The sequence below is a fragment of the Ursus americanus genome, chromosome 22 (genome assembly GCF_024610735.1).
Source record: "Ursus americanus isolate L20-20 chromosome 22, mUrsAme1.1.p, whole genome shotgun sequence".
NCBI classification, from domain to species: domain Eukaryota; kingdom Metazoa; phylum Chordata; class Mammalia; order Carnivora; family Ursidae; genus Ursus; species Ursus americanus.
Genome location: NC_142148.1, coordinates 46510599 through 46533563, shown reverse-complemented (window position 1 = coordinate 46533563; position 22965 = coordinate 46510599). Strand labels below are relative to the sequence as shown.

At 45.2% G+C, this 22965-nt stretch overlaps 2 protein-coding genes across 5 annotated transcripts in view; one reads left to right on the top strand and one right to left on the bottom strand.

The window, feature by feature from the left end:
* Positions 1–5981, top strand: part of NAPB (NSF attachment protein beta) — a 41421-nt gene extending 35440 nt beyond the window's left edge. For both annotated transcript variants that reach the window (XM_045776778.2, XM_087853781.1), the window contains 4 exons: positions 357–461; positions 1446–1514; positions 1890–1940; positions 2971–5981. In XM_045776778.2, the coding sequence (XP_045632734.1) occupies positions 357–461; positions 1446–1514; positions 1890–1940; positions 2971–3081 (336 nt within the window). In that variant the 3' untranslated portion in view covers positions 3082–5981. The remainder of the gene's footprint in view (positions 1–356; positions 462–1445; positions 1515–1889; positions 1941–2970) is intronic.
* Positions 5982–7769: 1788 nt separating this feature from the next.
* On the bottom strand, positions 7770–21179 carry GZF1 (GDNF inducible zinc finger protein 1). 3 transcript variants are annotated; one of them, XM_045776781.2, is made up of 6 exons: positions 18172–21177; positions 14349–15747; positions 12935–13029; positions 11201–11368; positions 10490–10647; positions 7770–10132 (listed from the first exon to the last, which is right to left on the bottom strand). In XM_045776781.2, the coding sequence occupies exons 2-6, from the start codon at positions 15722–15724 to the stop codon at positions 9782–9784; spliced, it is 2148 nt and encodes a 715-aa protein (XP_045632737.1). In that variant the 5' UTR covers positions 15725–15747; positions 18172–21177; the 3' UTR covers positions 7770–9781. The 3 variants fall into 3 exon arrangements, with proteins under 3 accessions (XP_045632737.1, XP_045632740.1, XP_045632741.1); XM_045776784.2 differs by lacking the exon at positions 18172–21177 and adding an exon at positions 16160–16424; XM_045776785.2 differs by having other exon boundaries at positions 9827–10086; positions 18172–21179.
* Between the last annotated feature and the right edge of the window lie 1786 nt (positions 21180–22965).

The following is a 22965-nucleotide window of genomic DNA, read 5'->3' as shown; positions in this document are numbered from 1 at the left end:
AAGGTCCCTAGCTGGTCTGCTGTCTTGTCTCCATTTTTCAGTCTCCTTGTGTTGGTTTTATAAAATGACTGGGGCTTTCAGTTGCTTTTAGCAGAAGGGATAGAGAAAAATAATGTCTATTCCATCTTCCTGGAAATAGAAGTCTTCTGGGTCATTTTTAACAGGTTAGCACTGTATGTATTAAATACTGTTTCTTATCTAGTAAAATTTTCTAGTGTGTGATACTGGGTTAAAAGGATATATTCATAGCTAAACTGATGTAAGATACACAAGTATTTTCTAAAGGGCAGATGAGGATCAGGTTGCCTACTATAAGAAGGCAAACCTTTGAAATCTAATTCTGCTTCTGTGCCTAGGTTGGGGCAAACACCATGGATAATCCTTTGTTGAAGTACAGTGCAAAGGACTACTTCTTTAAAGCTGCCCTCTGTCACTTCATAGTAGATGAGCTGAATGCCAAGGTAAGGAGTCCCGCACAGTTTCTGCTGCACTTTACCCATGAGAACAGGCCTCAGTCCCTCTGTTATTCATGATGTGCTTCTTTGGGTGATATCGGTCATGGCAAGATCAAACTGAGTGCATTAATAGTAATAACAGTAATACTACGCTGGGCATCCCAGCTGTAATCTTGAAACCGCTGCCAAAGTGGTAGCTGCGTTCCCTTCAGTAGTTTTGCTTTAAAGAAATTAGGCGGCTGGGGTACCTGGGTTGCACAGTTGGTTAAGCATCAGACTCTCGGTTTCAGCTCAGGTCGTGATCTCAGGGTCCTGGGATCCAGCCCTCTTTCAGGCTCCCTGCTCAGCGGGGGATCTGCTGGAGATTCTCTGCCCCTCCTGCTCATGCTCTGTCTGTCTCTCAAATAAATAAATAAATCTTAAATTAAAAAAAAGAAAGAAAGAAAGGAATTAGGGGGCAAAGGGGAGAGACAATAAAAGTAGAATAGCATCCTTTGTTTCAAACGCCAAAATCACATTGGAATGTGGACTGGGGAGACAGGAGGCAGAGACGGGCAGCCTCGCATGTTTGCGTCTGGGAGAGCAGAGGTAAAGCTGCTGAGAGGAAAGGCGTCCTTCCAGCCTCAAGCAGAGGTCTGACTGGGATTTATGTGGAATCTGGACAGTGTTAAGGAAGAGCTTCTTTATGTAGTAGATGGAAACAGACACCTGGTTTCTGAGTTTTTTCAAAGTAGATTTGGTCCACGTTGTCTTCTCTACAGCAACCTAATTCAGAAAAACTGGTTTAGAAATTTATTCTTAACTGAAGTTGGTAATTCAAATTGAACAGGGTTACCTGTGTTGATTTTGATGTTGAGTTTAACAGCATACTTCTTAAACATTTAAATAGGCTGCAGATAAATCTCACTGAAGTAATAACATGTTCAGATAGAAAGGCTTTATTTCCTGATTCAGTGAGGGGGACATTAATGCGTGGCTTTTCTCTTTCAGCTTGCTCTTGAGAAATATGAGGAAATGTTTCCAGCATTTACTGATTCAAGGGAATGTAAGTTATTGAAAGTAAGTAACATCACAACTTTGAAGAAGAAAAAAGGCCTTTGTCAGGTGGGATTGGGTCTAAAGTGAAACTCTAATTCTCTGAGGAGCACTGGCACTCTCCTGCTTTTGGCTTTTGTAGAATAGTTCTCAGATGCCAGCAGAGTCAAGGACATATACGTTGTGTTCTAAAGCAAGCAACCTAGAAATGTTAGCACAAAAACTAGGTCCCTGACTTGGGGTAACTCGTGGCTTCTATTTGAGTATTTCCTCTATTCTGTAAGGTGTTTGGCAATGTCAGTTAATGTGATACTAAGGCTGTTTCTGTATTTAAAGTATCTATTCATAGATGGAAGTTTTTAGTTTACCAAACTAATTTTTCCATATTTATGCTACCAGAAACTTCTAGAAGCTCATGAAGAACAGAACAGTGAAGCTTACACTGAAGCAGTAAGTTACGTCTTCAGGATACAGTACATTCTTGGAAGTTTAAACTACAGAAACATCTTTTCATTGTATGAGTGCTGAACGTTTATTTGAACATTTTTCCAATATACCTAAGATGTATTTCCCCAAGGCCATGTTTTATGTATCCCACAAACCTTTACAACCGCTTAATTCCATTAACCATGCTGAATTTATCTGGGAGGCAAATTTAAGAGACTATCACATACTGTTAAAATTTGCTGTTTTAATGTTTTCCTTTGGAAATAATCTGATCCATAAATAAGTATAAAGTAAAATCACTTAAATACAGCTTAAAATATAAAAACTCTATAAAAACTCTCACTAGAGTTTGCTATATTCTTGGCGTAAAAGAAATGGAAGACTTTTTTTTTTTTATACTCATTAGTTTTCTGTTTTCCCATATTTGCCATCTTATGTTTAGAATCAAGCAGATTTCTCAGTATCCTCCATTAATTTACTCTTGGCTTTGAAGCAGTAGTGGAAAGGAATGTTTTCCCGTTTTACTTTGGCTACCAAACTCTTTGCATCCTATTGAAGTATCACTCTCTGGTAATTCATGGAAATGAGTTAAAGGGATTGCACTTTCACACGTCATGTCTCTGCAAGTACGTTGATTCACATTCAGTGAATATTGGAAGACCATGAATTTTCCATATTCCCTTCTTATACAGGGTCTCGTTTCCTTTGTCACATTAAGTATGCTCTTCCAGGTACAAAGGGGGTTAGGAGCTCAACATGTTAGCACAGAGCAGTTTAAAAAGCACAGGAACTTGTCACTAGCTGCATCAAAATAGTCACAGGACAAATAAACCATTTTTCATGAAGAGAGTTGTAAACTGGAATGAATGATTTAAACAAACCATTTTTCATGAAGAAAGTTATAAACTAGAATGAATGATTTAAGTGAAGCAAGTTGGAGGATTATCACTAGAAATGTTTAAACAACTTGGGGTGTTGTGTTTTTGCGATTTGGTTGTATTTCCATACACTGTTCCTCTTTTTTTTAAACTAGGTGAAGGAATTTGACTCAATATCTCGTTTGGATCAGTGGCTCACGACCATGTTGCTTCGTATCAAAAAGTCCATCCAAGGGGATGGAGAAGGAGATGGGGACCTAAAGTGAACATTTATGTCTTTGTGGCATGCAGCTGACTCCTCCTTAGTTTCATGTTAGGGCCACATGATCTTTTTGGGATGCCCATTTAATGGCTTAATTCTGTTGCACATGAGCCAAACCATCTGTGTGTTTAAGCTCCCTGTGTTTGTGTCTTCGTGAAGCGGACAGCTGGGAAGCTCCTGTGCTTATTGTGGGTGTGATGGGCTATTTCATGCTTGTCAGAGCCCCCAGAGTTTTCTGAGAACTACTTCAGAATCCTATTCCTGTTATTTTGACATTTGCATAGCCCGTGTGTAACTTTGTCATGTATTTTTATGTCTTTTTCTTGGACTGGAGTACCCAACCTAATCATTGTAATAGATGCTTTGCACATTTTCTGTAAATTCGCACCTGGACATATTCTCTAAGTGTACATGTTTAGTTCAGGATGGTTGTTAGGAATGAGCTTTATGACTTCCACTTGCTAGAAATGGTTGTTGTTGTTGTTGTTGTGATTCTTTCGATGGTGCTAGTGATCCGTTTGTTTGCTTTTTATATTGTTGTGTTTGCTAACATGCATGCAAAAATTCAGAACAGCCGGGGTCTGCCAGCATCACTTACTTAACGTTGTGAGAAAAGGAAGCTTCCTGGCAGGGCTTGTTGATGTGTGTGGGAGAATGTCAGGGTGAGTCTAATGGATTTGTACTCCTTCACACACGAGAGATTATACAAAACAGAGTTTTTCCTTTTCCTGGAGATGGTTTCCACTTTTAGTTGGGGTGGAACCCTTTATATTCACATAGAAGTGATTTGACCGGCATGTCCCTTTTGTTTACTTTCACATTCATACACTTGCCCACATTGAGATGGTGCCTGGTGTGTCACCACAATGTGAATTCTCATCAAGGCTGCGGAGAGAGCAGGTCATTAATTTTACCTTTTTATTGAACGTGATGGGTTAGGTGGGGTTAAGTACAGTACAGAGGTTTACCATGTGTCCATTTGGGGAAGAAGGGCAGCCAGCTTCTGAGGAGAATTGATTTTCCTCTCGGCTAAAGGGAATTGTTTGGCTTGTATGTTTGAATTTAGTTGTGTCGTTTTGGTTTACATAATATGTGCTCTACTGATTTATGAACTTACATGCTGACACTGTGCTTTAGACATGGTCTTGTTTTCTGAATCTTCTCTGTGTGTATTTTTATGCTTAAACTTAAGTTTGACATGCATTTTTTTTTTTTTGCTAGTCCTAGCTTGTGGATCTTTGTAAATTATGCTGCTATCATTAAAGACAGATCATGAAATTTCCCATGTTATGTCAGATGGAAACTGGCATTTGAAGGGTGTTTTCCTTTTTGAATGTCCCTCCACTGGGTTTGGTTAGGCTTTTTTTGGGCAGAAGTAGAGTGTGGCCATGAAAAGGGCTGAGCGTGGAGGAAGGCAAGGGGATGGTGAGCGGGTTGGGTTGAGATGAAGGAGAAAGTAGCACGAAAGTAGCTGGAAAGGGCCAGCTGAGGCCTGGTAGTGGAGACTGTCCCTCAGGTGGCTGTGGATTTCCTGGCTGCAGTTGTGGGGTCACCTGTACCAACATAGCCTGGTGGAGAGGAAGGTCAGCGATGTCACTGTGCGGGCCGAATGGGCCAGAAGACATGGACACTCTGACCTTGCACCCTGGGATCTGATGAACTTTCCTTCCTTCAAAGGTCTGGGATTCTTAAAAGAAAGCTGGCTATCGCTTATGGGACAATTTGGAATGCAATGCATTTGGTGCTTCTTCACTTCCTGTCAGAATCTCTTATGAAGAAATGATTAGAGCAGAGAGTGGGTTTCTATGCCTCATGTGTTCCACAACCAGCCAAATGCACTTTTGTGAAAGTGAGGCATGGGGCTGTAAGTCTGTCCCATCTGGAGAGCATTTAAATCCTAACCTGCCAGCGTGCTTGTTTCATCACTAGTGTGCAAGGTTTGTTTTCACTTGCTAAAAGGACCTTCTGGTCTGACCACTTAAAGTAAAAACCGAATGATTTCTCTTAAGAGGATTCCTTTAGCTTTCATCATGGTCCCTGTCAGACCCCTGTCTGAGAAAGAGGTGTGGTTTGTAAAAACAGTACTGGTACCATTTTGTTATGTCAGTTGGAGAGTTGCTTGTTTGTCTTGAAATAAACACTGGGATCAATGGCTGGGTTAAGAATTTTTTGTTTTTAATATTTCACATGAAAAAAATGAAAGTAATTGTAATGGCTAGAACAGAACTGCCAGAAGATAAAAGGAAAATGAGAAGAAAAAGTCCCATTAACATTATCCAAACTTCCTTCTTTTGAAATGTCCCATTAACATAGGGTAGTAACATGACTCAGAGGCCCGAGTTAGGTTTTCAGGAGTTACAGAATGTTCTTTATGAATAAAATATAATGACTATTTATGTTCTGGTTCTTATATTTTAGCAAATCTGGGGTTAGTTCATAGTCAAGGCAGTTAAAATTTCTTACAGGAAAGCTTTGCTTTTTGTGGCAACATTTTTATAGCTTGTGTGAGTTCCTTTTTTATTTAATGATTCAAAAACAGTATTTTTGCACAGTTGTGACTGTGTGTGATGACATCCCTGTAACCAAAGCGTGTGTATTTATTGTTTTCTCTGATACCGTGCATTTAAAATGTCCAAATGCAAACATCTGTGGCTTCCTTCAGGGGACCCGGCAGCGCAGCATGCCGCCTGCGACCCACCTGCCTGCAGTGTGAGCTGTGGCCTGGAGCAGGCTCCTGCCTGCAAAGTGATATGTCGGGCACTGCGGGGTCTCCTCCCTCATGTTCTTGGGTGGGGAACTATGTTATGAAAACTAACCATGTGACGATCACTCTACCTTAGCAGAAAGAGTATGTATGTTTTATGTCACCCTGTACAGAAAATAAAGTGGAGATTATGAATAATATTTTGATGGGTCTTTCCTATGTAAATTTACACAAATCAAGAGTAGCTTCCTTTCCTCGAAGTTGTTCCCATTAAGGTTTAAGGCAGTGGACATTAATATTCACCAGGCTCTTTGAATATCCATCCAAAATGAGTTTGGCTACCTCAGAACCTCCATCACTTGGAAATGCAGGGCACTGTGGTGGATTTGCCAGCAGAGGGTTTATGAGGAAGCCCTGGTTCCAGCCTGTAGGTGCAGTCCCTGGGTTCGCACAGTGTCCTCCTTTCTGGCCATCCCTGAAAAGCTTGGTGGCATCCCTCAGGCCACAGTCACCTGCCAGTTGCAGGGAGGGCGGGTTTCTAGAAGACTGTTAGGTGGGAGTGGGTGAGGAACCCTGAAGACCCTCAAGTCTGTTCACAGTGTGGGTGTTCGTGTCACTCTGCAGAGGTCCATACAGGGCGACATGTGCTCCTGGGGCAGGTCTAGCCGCGGGCCACTTGGGCCTCAAGTTCTGGGGAGGAGGAGGATACGGTTGGGGGCAGGGGCTAGTACCGGCCGGTTCCTCCCCTCAGAGAACAGTGGTCAGGTCCATAAGTATATTCACAACAACTTAAAGATAATTCAAAGCAAATTTTAAAAAATGAATGGTAGAACAGGCTGTTCCAGGCTAAGTATTCTGAGAAGTTGATCATTCTAGTTTAGCTCATTCAGATGTCTCTTCTCAGAATCCTTTCCTAATAGAAGCCACCATGGTGGGTTAAAAACCTGGTTTTGCCAGCAGTGGTAAGGGCCCCTGTACAGACTGGCAGAGGTAAGTGGGTGGTTTCTGGGGCTCAACTAGAATGATATGCCAGATAACCCTCTGAGCCATGTTTGTTTGTATCCTGCTTGGTTATTTTTGGCCACCTTGGTACAAGTGAACAAATGACCCTTCGCATGAGTTCCCCAGGCCCCATACTCCCCACTGAAATAATATTATTTCAAGGAACATGAACACCATCAAGTTTAGTTAAAGAGACAAGCACTCATTTGGTCTCAAAAAATGTCCCTGGTGTGGCAAGATAAAACTGAACAGGTTAGAATTAAAACTTACGCTCAAATTGTTGGTTTGGATTATCACCTATAGCAAAACCACATTTCTATTAAAGTCAATTAGTATAGGTTTCCCCACCACCACCACCACCACCACATGGCTTGCTTCTTCAAATTCTGTATAAATTTTGGTAAAATCAAAAGTGGCGGAGTGCTTTAGACTCTGCTGAGAGCATTTCCCACGAAGTGTTTGGAAGGCACTAAATCATTCCCTCCATTGCCTTTCATGATGCTCTGGGAGGAGCGGCACCAGCACCCTGGGCACTTTCTGATCACACTTTCAGGACCGATATATAAGGCAGCCTTGCTTTCTCTCAGCAAGACTACTTGGGTTAAGAGGAATCACGACACTCCACAAATCCCTCTGTGCTGGGTCGTCTGCAGTGTTTTTGCTTTTCTCTGCCCTCGGGCGTAACCTTACCCTCCTGGGAAGGACAGACATGGGTCTAGTTGGAGACACATTCGTGACAGAGACTGACACATCACACTGAAGAGGCCTCTCGGAGGCCACCCCTGCAGACAGAGGCCAGCTTCCCTCACCACCAGGCTTTCACGTCTAATCAATATGCACGCCAGACAGTTATGTAGACATTCCTAAGACTACAGACCCTGATTTGCATTTCATCACCCATGAAATGGAAGAGAATTATACTTGTTCCAATTAAGAATCTTCTTTCTACAGAGCCTAGATTTTTTTTTTTTTTTTAAGATTTTATTTATTTGACAGCCAGCGAGAGAGGGAACACAAGCAGGGGGAGTGGGAGAGGAAGAAGCAGGCTCCCAGCAGAGGAGCCTGATGTGGGGCTCAATCCCAGAACACTGGGATCACACCCTGAGCCGAAGGCAGACGCTTAACGACTGTGCCACCCAGGTGCCCCTACAGAGCCTAGATTCTAACAGTGGAAATAAACTCTAGGCTTGCAAAACTTTTTAGAAAGCAAACATTTATTAACACATTAAATGATTTTTTGTAGAATTTCTAGAGAAACAAATTCAAGACAAAAATTCTTCCAGTAGGTAACAAAATAATCTATTATTTAAATTCCTTCTCATTAAGATGACTTTATTCCATGAAACAGTACATCAGCTGGGCAGGCTCATTCTCTTACCAAAAGTAAAATGGTTGTGTGACAGTTTTATTGTTCTGTAAATACAACCAGGATATGCTGTCGTCATTGAAAATTCAGTTCTGCCATCTTCAAGAGCAAGTGTGAAACATGTTATCAGCACCTAAAACATCTTAGAGTGGCTTTTTATTAACATGTTACCAGTTAGAACAAAATAAGCATTTAGGGAGAGTCTTCCCACATTAGTTTCTGGCATAGTGCAGCTGTGCCTTCATCCTGGAACGTAGGATAAAGTACCTTTCTCTTAGAAAATGAACATGTTTTCACAGCAAGTTTAATAAATTAAAATGTAAGAAAAAGAGCAACTAGTGAACAAAAGAATTCTTCTTTAAATTATCATGTTTAGGGTTACATGTGAGTCAAAGCACTTAGCATGCGGCAACATACCCAAGCCACTGGAACCAGGAATCGGGCTTAGCAAATACAGCAGAATTAACTTCACTGCAAATTCATTTTAAGCAGAAGGCCAGCATGAGCCAGCCACAGGAGCACTGAAGACAAAGTTCCTGGTTCTTCACAATCCACTCTTAAGGCATAATCAAAGACAAGTTCCAAGGCTTTTGGTCCTTTCTGCTTATATGCTCACATGTTCCCAAGTAAACAAACGTGTGGGAATTACTTGCCTGTTTCAAGCTCTTGATATGTAAATGAGAAATTCTGGGTTTCTGAAAATCACAGAGTAAATCAGGAAAACCTAGCCAAAAATACTAACACTCTGTTCTAAGATTTGCCAGGTCACCTCATTGCTACTTGTGAATAAAAGGACAGTGTTTCAAGTGTTCTAAAGCCTCTTCACTTTTCACACCTCTGCAAAAACTACAACACCATTTGCTGCTAGAATCTTTGGTAGGACAGCTTTTACCTAATAAGACTTTAGGAATGAAACCCAACAGCCACACTTCATTTCAGCAGTTATTCTATGGCCAACTTCCTAGCTGCAAATGTGCTGTAAGTACAGATTATACGAAGCCATTTTCAAGTGTTCAATTTGTCATTCCTTTTTTAGTGCCTACAGACAGGAGGTGGAGGGGAATGAATGCAACCATCCATTTCTTCAGTCCAACTCAAGGGTCCCCAGAGCGAATTGGACTTGCTTCAGTGCAAAAGGAAAGAGCTGAAAATACATGGTCCCAGTTTTATTTCAAGTTGGTAGAAAAAATAGCTTAAAATGATCAGGGAACTAAACCCACACAGAAGGGTAAGGCAGGCTGAGAGACCAGGGAGATCACTAACAGTAACTTCATGAGCTGGGCCAGGGCTCTGTATTCTACAGTTATGTGGCTGTCCAAACTTCCTACACATCAAGACAAGCGTTATGCATACAACCTGCACCAGGATCCAGTGAGGTCATGTTAACTGCCTTGTTTGTCGATCAAGCATAGCTGAGATCATGCAGACTGGGATTTTTAAGGGGAAGCTCTAAAAATGCTTTGATAAAGACGTGCAAGTTAGCAGAGATTCAGGAAAATGTGCAGAAGGTATTCTTGCCCACTCTGCCCCCAGACAGTTCTTTGTCTTAGCCCCTGACTATTGGTAGCCTGCATACAACAATCACACACGCGGAGACGCAGCGTAGGATCTGCTTGGCAGGTAACTAAGCCCTCATTCCATGCTGGTCAGCGAGTGAAGCTGTGTGGGCATCGGGTCTGTCTGTGGGGTCAGCTCGCTAAGCTCACTGATGGTGGTAGCCAGCAGCGTGTCCTGAGACACCACGCAATCGTCCGACTTGCAGGCCGTGTCTGCAGAACTGTTCTCGTGCACTGTGGGTATGCTGCCTTGGACTGTGGCTAGGTTGTGAAAATGGCCATTTTCTGCAAAAGACAGCAATTTATCCGAAAGTTTGGATGGCGTATATTCTTCATCTGGCTGCTCAGTCTTGTGTGCGTCATCATTCTTGGGTGAGCCATCTACAATAACAAGGAAAGACTTCCATGGAGTATTCTTATCATGTATCTACAAATCAAACACAAAACAGAAGTCACAACGTGTCTCTGAACAAGTACATCTTTTAAAGCAACAGTCTCTTTTCAACTTAGTTTCCACCGTAGCAAAATACCCTTTCACTAATGGCCAAGTACCTACCACCACTGTCACTGTTAAGGAGCGCTTATCACAGATTGTGCCTTTGGAGCCCTGAGCCTCGGTTCTTTTTCACACTGAATGTACTCCCTGCAGAGAAAACCTGAAAAGGAAAGACCCACTATCTTCTATGACCACCTTATGGGATGATGGCTGGCACTTCTGACTGTCGAGAGTTACGTGTACCTGGGGACCAGCGATTTGTCATTCAGAAGTCACGCTACTGCTTACCGAGGTATGCCGCCGGAGAGTGGACTTGTCGGTGAATGTCCGCCCGCACGCGTTACACATGAATGGCTTCTCCCCCGTGTGGATGCGATGGTGACGCTGGAGAGCATTGAGCTGAGTGAACTGCTTCCCACACTGGTCACAGCAATAAGGACGTTCCCCTGAGATGGGAAGAGAGGAAAGCCTCAGGTTGATCTCTCCAGCCTACTGTGTTGAATTCTGATAAGCTCTGGAATCATGCTGCTGGGAGACCACTGGAAAGCAGCAGCAGGAAGGCTACGCTGGGAATGACTCAAGAGTCCATTGACAGGTACACATCTATCCCTATAACACCAGGAATTTATGGTCTACACCCTAAAAGGGCCAAAGCCGAAAGCTGGTACTACATCTACAGAAGTTCACCTGTTTTCCACAGTAACGGAATATAAAATTCCAAGTCCCATAATAACTGAATTTGTGTGTGTGTACACTAATATGTATAGACCATTACCCCGAATTCTAATCTGAAAATGTTAAAATGTCCACATATCCACATCCAAACACCATACCTTTCCAGTTTGTGAGAGCCAGAAACCAGAAACTCAGAAATTTAAAAATGCTATTATGACACACAAAACAATGCTAAATTCCAAATAGTTTTCTAGTAAATCTAAAACTTTTGGGACCTATCCTAGCCACACTCAACTCCCTTTCCTGCTGACATGCCAGCCATACCTGTATGGACTTTAATATGCTGGTAGAGTGAATTCCGCTGGGCAAAAGTCCTAAAACAAACTTCACATTTAAAGGGTTTGGATCCAGTATGGATTCTATTGTGATGTTTTAAATACTCCTTAGAAGCAAAACTCTTGCCACATGTTTCACACATAAAAGGTCTTTCACCTACATGAAAAGATGAGACAGAAAGTTAGAAATGATACAGGCACCACAACACTCGACGAGCCGGCCCACACTCTAGAACACACATGAACTCAGAAGCGTGTGCTGCACAGCACATTATGTTTTCCAGTTAAAACTGTCCTAAAACATCTATTCGCGTAAGATGCCTGCTAATTCCTGAAAGTTCTGGTAAAATACCCTTGGGAATCCCAAGAAGGGTTCCACTAGCTTAGAATTAGATCATTCAGTCAGCCCACATTTTGGAAACTTAGTCATTCCAAACAAGAAATTAATCTTACAACTTGTTTGGGGGAATTGCTGGATTTTTCAGAGCAGCTCTTGTGTGGCCCTTTATTGGGACAAAAGTCTCCCTTGAGAGGAGAGGAAGTTTACATGGACACGTGTGGACGGCTGCTCTAGGGTAGCCACTCCAATCAACCTGGCTGGGTTACAGAACAGGAGAAAAATGTTCTCACTCCATGTTCTATGGTTTGAGCCTTTTAATTCCACAAATCACAATCATTTGATTATTAGGTGTGCCCCTGACTTTACAAACATCAAAACAAAAATACTGGCTTTAACAGAACCCGAATACATTAATATTTTCATCAAATGACCGGTTCTCACTTATTGCTTGTGTCACCTGACCTCACCTCCACCCCCAACCTTCCATTAGGTACCAATTCTCATTTTAGAGTCTCAGTAATCCCATCATTAAATGCCTCAGTTTTGCCTCGCCTGCATTTGAACTTGAGGCTCATATGGCAGTGCTTAGAGATAAAAATTTTAAAATGCAAGCAATTAAGAACTGGGTTAGTATGGTAACAGCAGTGTACAACAGTTAGATTCTGTATCCTGTAAAATAAGGTGTTGTGCTGAATTTGAATAAAGTCAACTTAAATTTTCTCCCTCATATAATAAAATCATCACAAAATTTTGAAAAATAGAAATGAGATAATCCCACCACCTAATACATTATATAGCAATTTATTTTCTTCTAGTCTTTTATGTGCAGGTTTTCAATGTAGTTGGGATTAGCTGTATGCATAATTGTGCATTTTCCAGTCCACATCCAAGCACAGGTGTTTTTCATAACATTCAGAGCCCTGGGAGTGGCCCCATCGGGCACCGGGAAGGGATGGATTTACCAGTTTACTGAACCACTTCCTTGTGATTGGACAATCAGGCTGTTTCCAATGCTCTGTTATTTGGGAGAGCAAGAAGGGGAATGACAGCATATAGCTTTTCCCATATTTTGAACAATTTCTTTAAGACAGATTCCTGGAAATGCAATTTGGGGCTACAACAGTAGGAACTGTTTCATACCTCTCGATACATAAGACTCACGTGCCACTCCTACTGCCCAGTGTGCACAGGCTGCTGCCACGAGCACGCCGACACCAGAGCCATGGGCATATTTGAATTATTTGTTTTTGCTCACTTACGAGATGGAAAAGCTATATCATGGCTTTAGCCTGCACCACTTTGGTAGATGCCAACTTCTAAATTAAATGGCAGTTTCTTCTACAGCTAGAAAGACATTCAATCACAACAGCATTGAGTATTTACCTGTGTGACACCTTTTATGATAAATCAGCATGTGGTTCTGAGTGAATCTTGCACCACATTCATCACAGACAAAAGGTTTTTCCCCTGTATGAATTCTGAAAGTACAACATTCAGATGATAACTTAGGATGTATCTCAAAGCTCACTTTGCAATACAATTTCCACTCTAGCCTGCAAGGACGGTTATTCCAAGAGACCGAATGAGAATGGCTGAAGTGGAAGTACACAGGCCCATGACCTCCATCCCCACGTCCGTTTCCTCTGGAGGCCAGCCGGCTGCCGCGCTTCGCCAGGGGGCTGCTGCACAGCCCAGGCCGGCAGACACTCGCCTCTGCTCGCTTTCTTCACCACTGAATAGTACCGTGCAGTATTTGCAAAGCTTCCTCATCACAGTAATCGACCACAGACACCTTGGGGACTACAGCTGACCAAGCACCATGTGATCAAAAACATTACTGTCGATTCCTAAGATGAAGTGACCAGTCCAGAAAGAACGGTTCTCAAAATGCTGAAGAAAGCTGGTTTCTGAAGGAGTGTGTATCAGCATTTGAGTTTCACAACTAGTATGAAGCAGCCATCAACCACGACTCACTCTGCACTTCCTACACCAAGGTTTTAACTGATCACACAGTAAAAAGACAGTGAACACCATACTACCACCCCAAAGACGTCCTAGCCTGACGGCAGGTCTAGAATAGAGGAGAAACTGCTTGTCTGGATTTCAAGCATAAACAGCACTGAAGGAAACCTATTTAAAAACTGGTGTACTCCACCTACAGTTCAAAAATTATGAACAGAAAACACTGTCCTGAATCTGGTGGTTAGAATAACCAATGGCACTTTCCAAGCCCTGAGAACAAACACCTAAGACCAGAGAAGTGTCCTAAAGCCCTAAACGTCCTCTCACTGAGGTCTTTAATGGGACCATGGGATCCAGCTGGTCACAGGCCCAAGTTCTAAATGAAGAGTCAGGAAAAGATCAATGAAGGTCATGAGCCCAACCGACCCTCAAGCATAAGCATGGCGGGCACCGTAAGCTCCAGAGGCTACTCTGGGATCGGGAAAGCCTGGCCTGCTGTGGCCGTGCGACAAGACCGGTGGGGGCCAGGGTTCCGTGTCCAGGCTTCCGCGCTGGCACAGGGTGAGGGGGACAGCCATCAGCCTGGGGCCTGTAGGAGGGCTGAGTGAAGAAGAGATACCTCTACCCAGGAAGAGAATTCACAGACGTCCCAAAGTAGCCCCCCAATTTCTAGAGGGCACAAATTAAGAAGTGAAACGTCTGCAGACACAGCCACGTCGGTCAAACCCTAGAACGACCTCTATCTCTCCACACCCCTATCCCCAGAACACAAATAGGCCGCATCTCGGGCAAAGAGCACCCTCGCAGTGGCTCTGGCCGGCGGCCACGGCCCTACCTCATGTGGGTCTTCAGCGCTGAGGGCTGCGAGAACTTGGCCTCGCACTCGGTGCAGCCATACGGCTTGTGGCCCGTGTGCGTCCGCTCGTGCAGCCTCAGCGCTGTCTTGGAGCTCAGGCCCTTGCCGCACTGCTGGCACTGGTGCCGCTCGCCACCGCCCTCGTGCACCTGCACCACGTGCCGCTTGACGTCCTTCTTCCTCTTGAACTTCTTGCCGCACAGCTCGCACGGGAAGTGGCGCTCGCTGCTGTGCACATGGCGCTGGTGGCTCTTGAGGTTGCAGCGGTTGGCAAAGGTCTGGCCGCACGTGTCGCAGCGATGAACCACCTCGGTGGCCACCCCGTGGTGGTGCCGGATGTGCTTCAGGAAGCTCTTCTCATACAGAAAGGCCTTTTCACAGATAGTGCACTTAAAGTTGCTCTTCCTCTTCTCGCCCTCCTCGTCATCGTCGTCATCGTCCTCCCCATGGCCTGCATCCTCCCTGCTGCCTGCTTTCGGCAGTACCTGTGCCGCCTCCACCCCCACGCCGCACTCCTCATGCTTCGTGATGGGCTCCATCTCTGCTCCTGGGGCTGCCAGGTTGGGGTCCTGGGGGCTGCGGTAATCCCCCATGTCGTCCTCAGCACTTTTCTGCTGTTCCCGCAGCCTTCTTGTGTATTTCTTTTTAGGGATTTCCACAAACACCTTTCTTCCAGCCAGCCTTCCACTGGCCCTTCTGATCTTCGGGTAGGGAGGCTTGACTGCATCTTTTTTCTTGTCTGGTTTCTCCTTGGACTTCCTCGGGGGCATATCTGGCAACAGGCAATTGCTGACTGTCTCCACTAGGGGATCTGAGGAATCCCCGAGGCCGTTAGGGAGAGGACTGTCCCTGGGGGGACTTGCCCTGGGGTCAGGAGCAACAGCTGCTTGGGAGTCACTGCTCCCTTCTGCCTCCTGCGACTCAGAGAAGTTCTGCAACTCCAGAAGTACAGACTCTAACATCTGTTTCTTCAACTGAAAACAAGTCTCCGATAAGTCCAGACATTTTAGTTTCTCAGCCATTTCCAGCATTCGCTGCACCCGATCTTCTTCCACCTGTACCTTTGCAGTGTACACAAACTCCAAAAATGAGGCAAAGTCAACAACTTGCACTTCATTTAAGTAGACGTTAGTCCTCGTACCATCCACAGTCTTCTCATTAAGGAACATCTCCTTAAAGAACTTGCTGGTGGCTGCCAGCACCGCCTTATGAGCCATGAACTCTTCTCGGACGCCCTGGTACTCCACGCTGACAGTCACATCACACAGGTGACCGAGAAGGCGTAGTTGATGCATTTCATGCAGAAGGTTGAACGGTGAGGATTTGGATTCCAGCAGAACTGCACCACTTTCCATGTTTCTCCTTTCTAATAACAGCTCTGAAAACAGACACAAGAATTATTCATGCCTGAGCAAACACCAAAGTGAAAGGATTAAAAATTAGGATTATTTTCACTTCTCTAGAGGATAGAAACTGATTAACAACCAAAACCTAGCTTTCTTCATCTAAAGATATAAATCACACTACTTCTTAGCAGGTGAAGTCCTAATGTACCCTCATAAGATAATATTTGCACAATAAAAAATATTACTATGATTTATCCCAATGATAAACATAATTGACCAAAGTCATGCTTAATGAAATATATTATAGCACTAATTTGCTTATCTAGGTCATTTTCGAACTTGCTTACAGACACAGACCTCCAAACTGTAACAGAATTTACAGCAACAATAGTGTCTAGCTTTTTGACCAGGAAACCAAATAATTAAAACACGTGGCCACCAAACCTTAGAGAATCACGTCTGCCTTTGAAAACAACCAACTTGGGGTGCCTGGGTAGCTCAGTCGGTTGACTGCCTTTGGCTCAGGTCATGATCCCAGGATCCTCGAATCAAGTCCCGCATCGGGCTCCTTGCTCAGTGGAAAGCCTGCTTCTCCCTCTGCCTGCTGCTCCCCCTGCTTGGGCACATGCGCGTGGGCTCTCTCCCTCTTTCTCTCTCTGACAAATAAATAAATAAAATCTTAAAAAGATAAAAAAAAGAAAAGAAAAGAAAACAACCAACTAAATAAATAACTACTTTCCATGAGGAAAACTTCATGAAAAAGTAGTCGACAATCCATGGCCATTTCCAGCACCCCTAAACACCTCATAATTGAATTACTGTTACTCTACAAGAATAATTTCATGAGCTGTGCTACCCTGAGCAACTAACTTAATTTCTCTGAACCACAGTCTGCCCTTTGCAGAGAACTGCCAGAGCCAATGAGACTCCAGTGAGTCCAAACATGTCAAGTGCTTACAGCCTCACTTGAGGCTTGTAAGCTACTTGCTACTGGCTTCCCATACACCCGGCCCAGGTGCTATTATCGCTACTACCATCCCCATTTCACAGAAGAGGAATTAACAAGGTAACAGTAAGTGGTTGGGCTGGGGCTTGAGCCTGGACCTGATGGGACTCTGGACTCACACTGAAACTGCTCAGCGTGCCCCTCACCTCAGCAATGCCAAATGCAAAGAGCTGCTTTTCCTCCCTAGATCTTTCCAGGGCTGCCTACACTGCAGATTGCACTCCCCACTCCAAGGGCTCCTCTCCCGGCTTCCGTGGCACCCCACACCAGCATGGGTCACTTCTGCTTTAGTGGAGCTACTCTCTCCTCAGACTCCCTGTGTGCTTTCTCAAGATGCACCCCAACCTTGTGCTCTAGAATCTACCTTCCTTTTCCCAGTACGTTTTGGTTCCTAAATCTCCACCACCAGTCCAAAGTACCCATCCTCTTTCTATTGCCCTTCAACCAGATCTTGGATGTTACCTCAGATTCAACATGTCTTGGGTGGTCATCTTTCCTGGAAAACCAGCCTCACCTCTACCCAGTTCTCCAGTCCCACCAGTGAAACTGTTTCCAGTACCTAGGACTACAGTTGGCTTCCTACAACCACCAGCCACCCCAAAACATGAAAAAAGACTGCCCTCTGAGAGTTCAACTGTAACAAGAACATCCAGGAGGCCTAAGCAGTCACCTGAAGAAGACTCTACAGTCAACTGAAAACACCCACCAAGCCTAGATGGGTGGGGCGGGGGAGGGGCGGTACAGTACGCCAAGGACTGTCACCGATTTCAGCCCCAGCCTTGTAGAAATGGATGCAGAGGTCTCTCTCAACCTGATAACCATCCTCACCTGCAGCCTTCCACTTCCCCAAACCTCTGCCAACCGGGCCCTCAAGCAGACGTGCGAACCTACAGGGGACCGGACAGCGATTTCTGAGTCAATCAATAAAGTGGTTTCTGAGCACAATTTCCCATACTGTCTGAGCACAGGAAGGGAAGGCAGTGATCATGGCGACAGGAATCCTCTGGCCTGGGTGACAGCTGCATCTCCCACTGTAATTGGCTAGCGCCCAGCCGCACCTCCGTCCCCAAGCATCTCCCTCCCGCCGGCCGCTCTCCAAGGCTCCAACGCACTAAGAAGGGTGCGGCGCTCCTGCCCGGCCGCGTCCGGGTCCGCATCGCGCTCCGACGGCGCACGCCCCCGCCCCCTAGGCCCCTCCGACCCGCACACTTCCGAGGGACACACGCCCCCTCTGCAAACGGATCCGCTGCCTCCTGGGCCGCGGGCATCCACGGCGCCCGCGTGATCGGGCCTGGACCTCCGAACCCGGGCCGCCCCCGGCTCCTGCGCCCCCGAGGCCCGCCGCTTCTCCGGGAGGGCACGCGCGGCCAGCCCACTCGCCACGCTCAGACAACTCAGGAGGTAGCAGCTGGGGCGAAAAGCCCGGACGGCCTCCGGGCCGCACACTCACCTCCCAGCCGGCGTCGCCGCCTCCGCCGCCGCTACCGCGCGTCCGCCGGACCAGGCCCCCGGGGACCGACGGCAGGCTGGGCGGGGCGGAACAACAGGGCGGGCGCCGCCGATTGGCCGCCGCAGGGCCCGCCCCGCCCCCAAACGGCTCCGCCCCCTCCCGTGGCTTGGGGTGGGGACTGCGCGCGCACTTCCGACTGCGGAGGCCGTTCGGGCAGAGGTACGTGAGTCGACATACGCTTGGGGCCCGAGTCCGCTCAGGATTGCGTCAACAGTCGCGAGTCAAGGTCTGCGCCTGCGCAGAAGACAGCAAAGGCGGCTCCGCATCTGTTCATGGCGCGGAGGGGGCGAAGACAGGCCAGCCCCGGAAGGTCACGTGAGCGGGGGAGGGGTGCGTGGTCATGTTCCGATCCGTCTCCGGTCACTCGCCCGTGGCGGCAGTAGTCCGTGTGCTACGCGCAGTTTCGGGCGGTGTCCACCACACGGAGAAGGAGGGTCTACAACGCCGACCGGCACCGGAAAGGAGCGGGCGGCCCGCGGGCGTCCTGGGACTGGCGGGTGGCGGACAAAGCGCTTCCACGTGCTGCAGGACGGGGTTGGCGAGGGGCGGGTGCTCGGTGGGCATTCTTCCCACAGGGTCGCCGCCTCGGTCGGCCCCGGCCCAAGAGCGCCGAGACCCCACCTCAGACCTTACTTCAGCGTGCGGTTTAGTGTCCTGGGAGTCTGCAGCCATGCACGTGGTCTGAGTGGTCATTACGGAGCTTCCCAAAGACCGAGCCGCCCTTCGGTGGAAAGAATTCATGCTCTGTCTTCGAATCCGTCAGCCCAAAATCTTGCTGCTTCCACGCATCCTTGTGCACTCTTAATCAAAATCCTGCTTTGGAAGACTTGCCTTAAACTTCCAGTTCTCGGTTCATCCGGCCCCTGGCTTCCCGCTGCGAGCCACCTCGAAAGCTTGCGGGATCTTGTTCTTACTCACAGCGGCCAGCCTTGCGCTGGGCGGTGTCTTACCTACAGGGTGTGTCGGTAACGTGTAGGACTATAAAACGCAGATTAAAAATAAGACGCTTAATTCTTCCTGTTGAAAATATTTTCCTCTCTTTTTTGAGCATGTAGTTTAGAAAAGTGATCATTTTAAGTATTCGCTCTTTGAAATGAACCTAATTCCTTTTGAAGACTGCCTAGGCCCTGGGTTAGCTTTAGGACCTAGAACCTAGAAAAGCCTTGCTCAAGGGCTCCCAGAGCCATCTGTTTGCAGTGTAAACATCCAGAGAGAAAGCGCCCAATCTCCCAGTTTCCTAGGAGACTAACTTTAATGGGCCCCGTGTTCCAAAGTTGCACAACTAACTCCTGTCATAAAAGTATGAGAAGTGTGTTTTTACTCTGGATAAACTAAATAGATGACCTAGATGGTTATCCCAGTCACCAGGTAGAGAGCATGAACTATGTGTGATCAATAGTACTGCCTAGTCCTCTTACTGCAGGACAAGTTACTACTGTTTACATTGAGACAGATTGTACCTGGCTCCTAACATGGCAAGGGTGAGATATCTTTGTCAATTGCCTGTGATGCACATCACATTCTGATTTAAGGCTTGTTCAGTAATAGAAGTGTTTTCTTTACTACCCTTACGGAGATTTGGGGAGATGATTTTATTTTCAATTTTATGTCCTCAACAGGAGCCAACAAGGTACTCAGTATTTGAAGAGTGAATGAGAGGCATCTTTGCTTAGGCACACTCTGTTTGTAGTCCATGATTCCAGGAAACTGGTATGAACACAATTTTCACTTGTGGCCCCAGGTCCAGAATAATTTTTTATTTTATGATTTTGTTTTGCATTACTAAAAGGTGATTTGCTTCCTTACTTAAATCTTAAGTGCTTGTTGGCCATCTGTGTATCTCCTTTGGAAACATTTTTATTCATTCAGATATTCTATTTTTTTTTTTTTAGTTCTTTTTATTATTGAGTTGTAAGAGTTCTTTTTATATTCTAGATGAGAGTCCCTTATCAGATATATTTTGTAGATATTTCTTGTTACTTTCTGGGTGGTAGCTTTTGAAACACAGGGGTATTTAATTTTGATGGACTCCAATCTTATTTTTTTCTTTTTTTCTTTTGGAAACTGTTGCCTAATCCAAGGTCATGATGATTTATCCCTGCTTTCTTCTAAAAGTTTTGTAGTTTTAGTTGTTAAGTTTGATCAATTTTGAGTTAACTTTTGTATACATACAAGGTAGGGGTCCTACTTAATTCTAATTGCACGTGATTATCCAGTTGTCCCAACATTTGCTGGAAAGACTGTCCCCCCATTAAACTGTCTGGCCTCCTTGTCAAAAATCATTTGAATGCCACCATTTACTTATGGACTCTGTTCAGTTGATCAACAGGACTATCCTCAGTACCACACTGTCTTGGTTAGTGTGTATGTTTTCCTTTTTCATGGAGAAGTTTTAGAATTTTTGCTCCTCCGTCAGTCTTTTCTCTTGGGTTTCTTCTGCTGATTTTAAGCTCAGAAAACACTTCTAAATGTAAAGCAGAACAGGAAGAATGAAGGTGCAGAGATGATGCCCCAAGCACCTATAGTGTCCAGAACAGGCTCAGATGTGGCTCTGAGACTCTTGATGGCCAAAGAGAAAAAGGCCATAAAGCTTTGTCTACCAGGAAGAACAAAGCAAATTTAGTTTGCTCAGAGGAAGTTTTATATACATTGTGGGGAAATATATATCCTAAAGAACATTCTTGAGATGAACTGACCTCTGTGTTCTTCTTCATCATCATTTTCATCTTTTCTCTCTTCTTCAAATTTGCATTAAATGAATTTGCTGCCTTCTCTTCACCGCCAACAGATTCCCTGTGATTGGCTACGGCTGAGGATCCAGGGTCTGTTGCTACCCCTGTGTTCCTCCAGGTACATCTGTTTGATAATCTCTTGCCTCTGATCTGCTGGTGAGTGGGACCACCACCCAGCACACTGGCTGAGGTTTTTGTCTTATCTGGATTCATGTATTTTTCTGTAGAAAAACAAGATATAACTGCAGTAGATAAACACTTATTTACGTGAACTAGACAACTAACAAATAAGGTGAACATTGGAATGAGATGTAATGTACAGTTCGCATCCTCTATGTGGGGATGAAGACTCAAGGGGGAAACAGGCTGGTGAGAGACCCGTGGGTTCCAAGTAAAAAATACTCCTCTTTAACCACATGATTTGAGGCAAATAGCTCACCCAGTCTGTCAGTGCATGACTCTCTAAGAGCCCCTGGACAGGTGGAGGCCCTGGGAACATCTCACATCTCCAGTGAAGGTGGCACTTTATTTTACCGTGGTGTTGAACACACTAAAAGAACGTGCTTCGGTGGGTTAGTGGTGCCAGCTCCCTGGTAACTAGTGTCCAAACATGGCAGAGAGCCTAAAACATACACAGATTGGCAAGAAAGTAGCATGTGCCATTCAGAGACTTCCTGGGTGTAGAGCAGCAGCTCTGGGATGGGCACAGGACAGGCTGCTGGAGTGGCTGGCTGCACATCTATCTCGACCTGGGTGGTGGTTACAGAGGGGTCTGTTACTAAGCTTAATATTTGTTTTGTGTAGTTTTCTGTATCTGTGTCTTATTTTTCAGTAAAAAGAAAAGAAAAGGAGATAAAGAAGACATGCCTGTTCTTTCTACCAATGGAACATGTACTCAGTGAGTGGGCATGCCCCATTGTTGACTGCAGACTTGTGGCTTAAGGGCTCCTCTACTTGGTCTTTTGTTTCCCACACTAGTTATTAGGTCACTCAGATCACCAACATGGTCTCTTTGGTTACAGTACAGCCCCACTTTGTTCTTGCAAGCAAAGCAAAAGAACAGTATGTGTCACCTTGAACTGCTGACCCTGCCAGGAACCAAAGATCTTTCCCAATTAAGTTATAGAAACAAGATTTGAAAAATTCAAGCAATAGAGCCAACTATGTAATAACTTGACAGTCCTTCTGCTACAAACCCTTATAATGGTCGCTTAATGGTACCCTTATAAATGGTAGCTTAAATATAGCAACTGTCGTTTGAATTCATGGCCAAGTTCGCAAGAAATTTAGAAAATCTTGGGTCCAGAAATAAAGAAGGAGCTCAACATGAAGCCTGTCAGTGAGGGAGCTGCATCACCCTGGAAGGGGCTGTGGATCTGGTCTTGATAATAGAGGTAGGCCTCTGGATTTACACACACACACACACACACACACACACACACACAGTCAGAAAAGAACAGTGAGACCTTGCATAAAGCTGAGACTCACAAAGAACCATACCCTCAAAGAAACAGTAGTTTAGAAGAAAAAAAAAATCTATCAGCACAATCCACTAGCTGTTGAGTTTACCCTGAGCTAGGGGTGTAAAAGGCTCCCCTGAAGGTTTATAACTATGAGCCTGCCTCCGCACATGGAGTTGTGGTTCAAGTTATGCTGCCCCTGAGACCTGGGAACCCGTTAGCTTGGAAATTAACAGAAAGCCTGGTCTCTGACCAGAAACATCCCAGGAGCACCCGTAGAAGCAAATGCAAAACTGCTCTGGAGGGACAGACAAGGGAGCAAGCTTCCTGAGCAAGTGGACGCCAGCAGTGTAACAGACAGCAGGTTGGACCCGTAAAAGCTTTAGTAGGACTCTCAGATTCTACCATAAATACGTTCACATTGTTTAAATCAAAAGGAGGACTTAAATATGTTAGAATAAGATACAGGGCAAGCAGATATGAAAAAGGACTAAGTAAAACTTCTGAAAGTCAAAATATACTCACTAAAATCGAAAGCCATG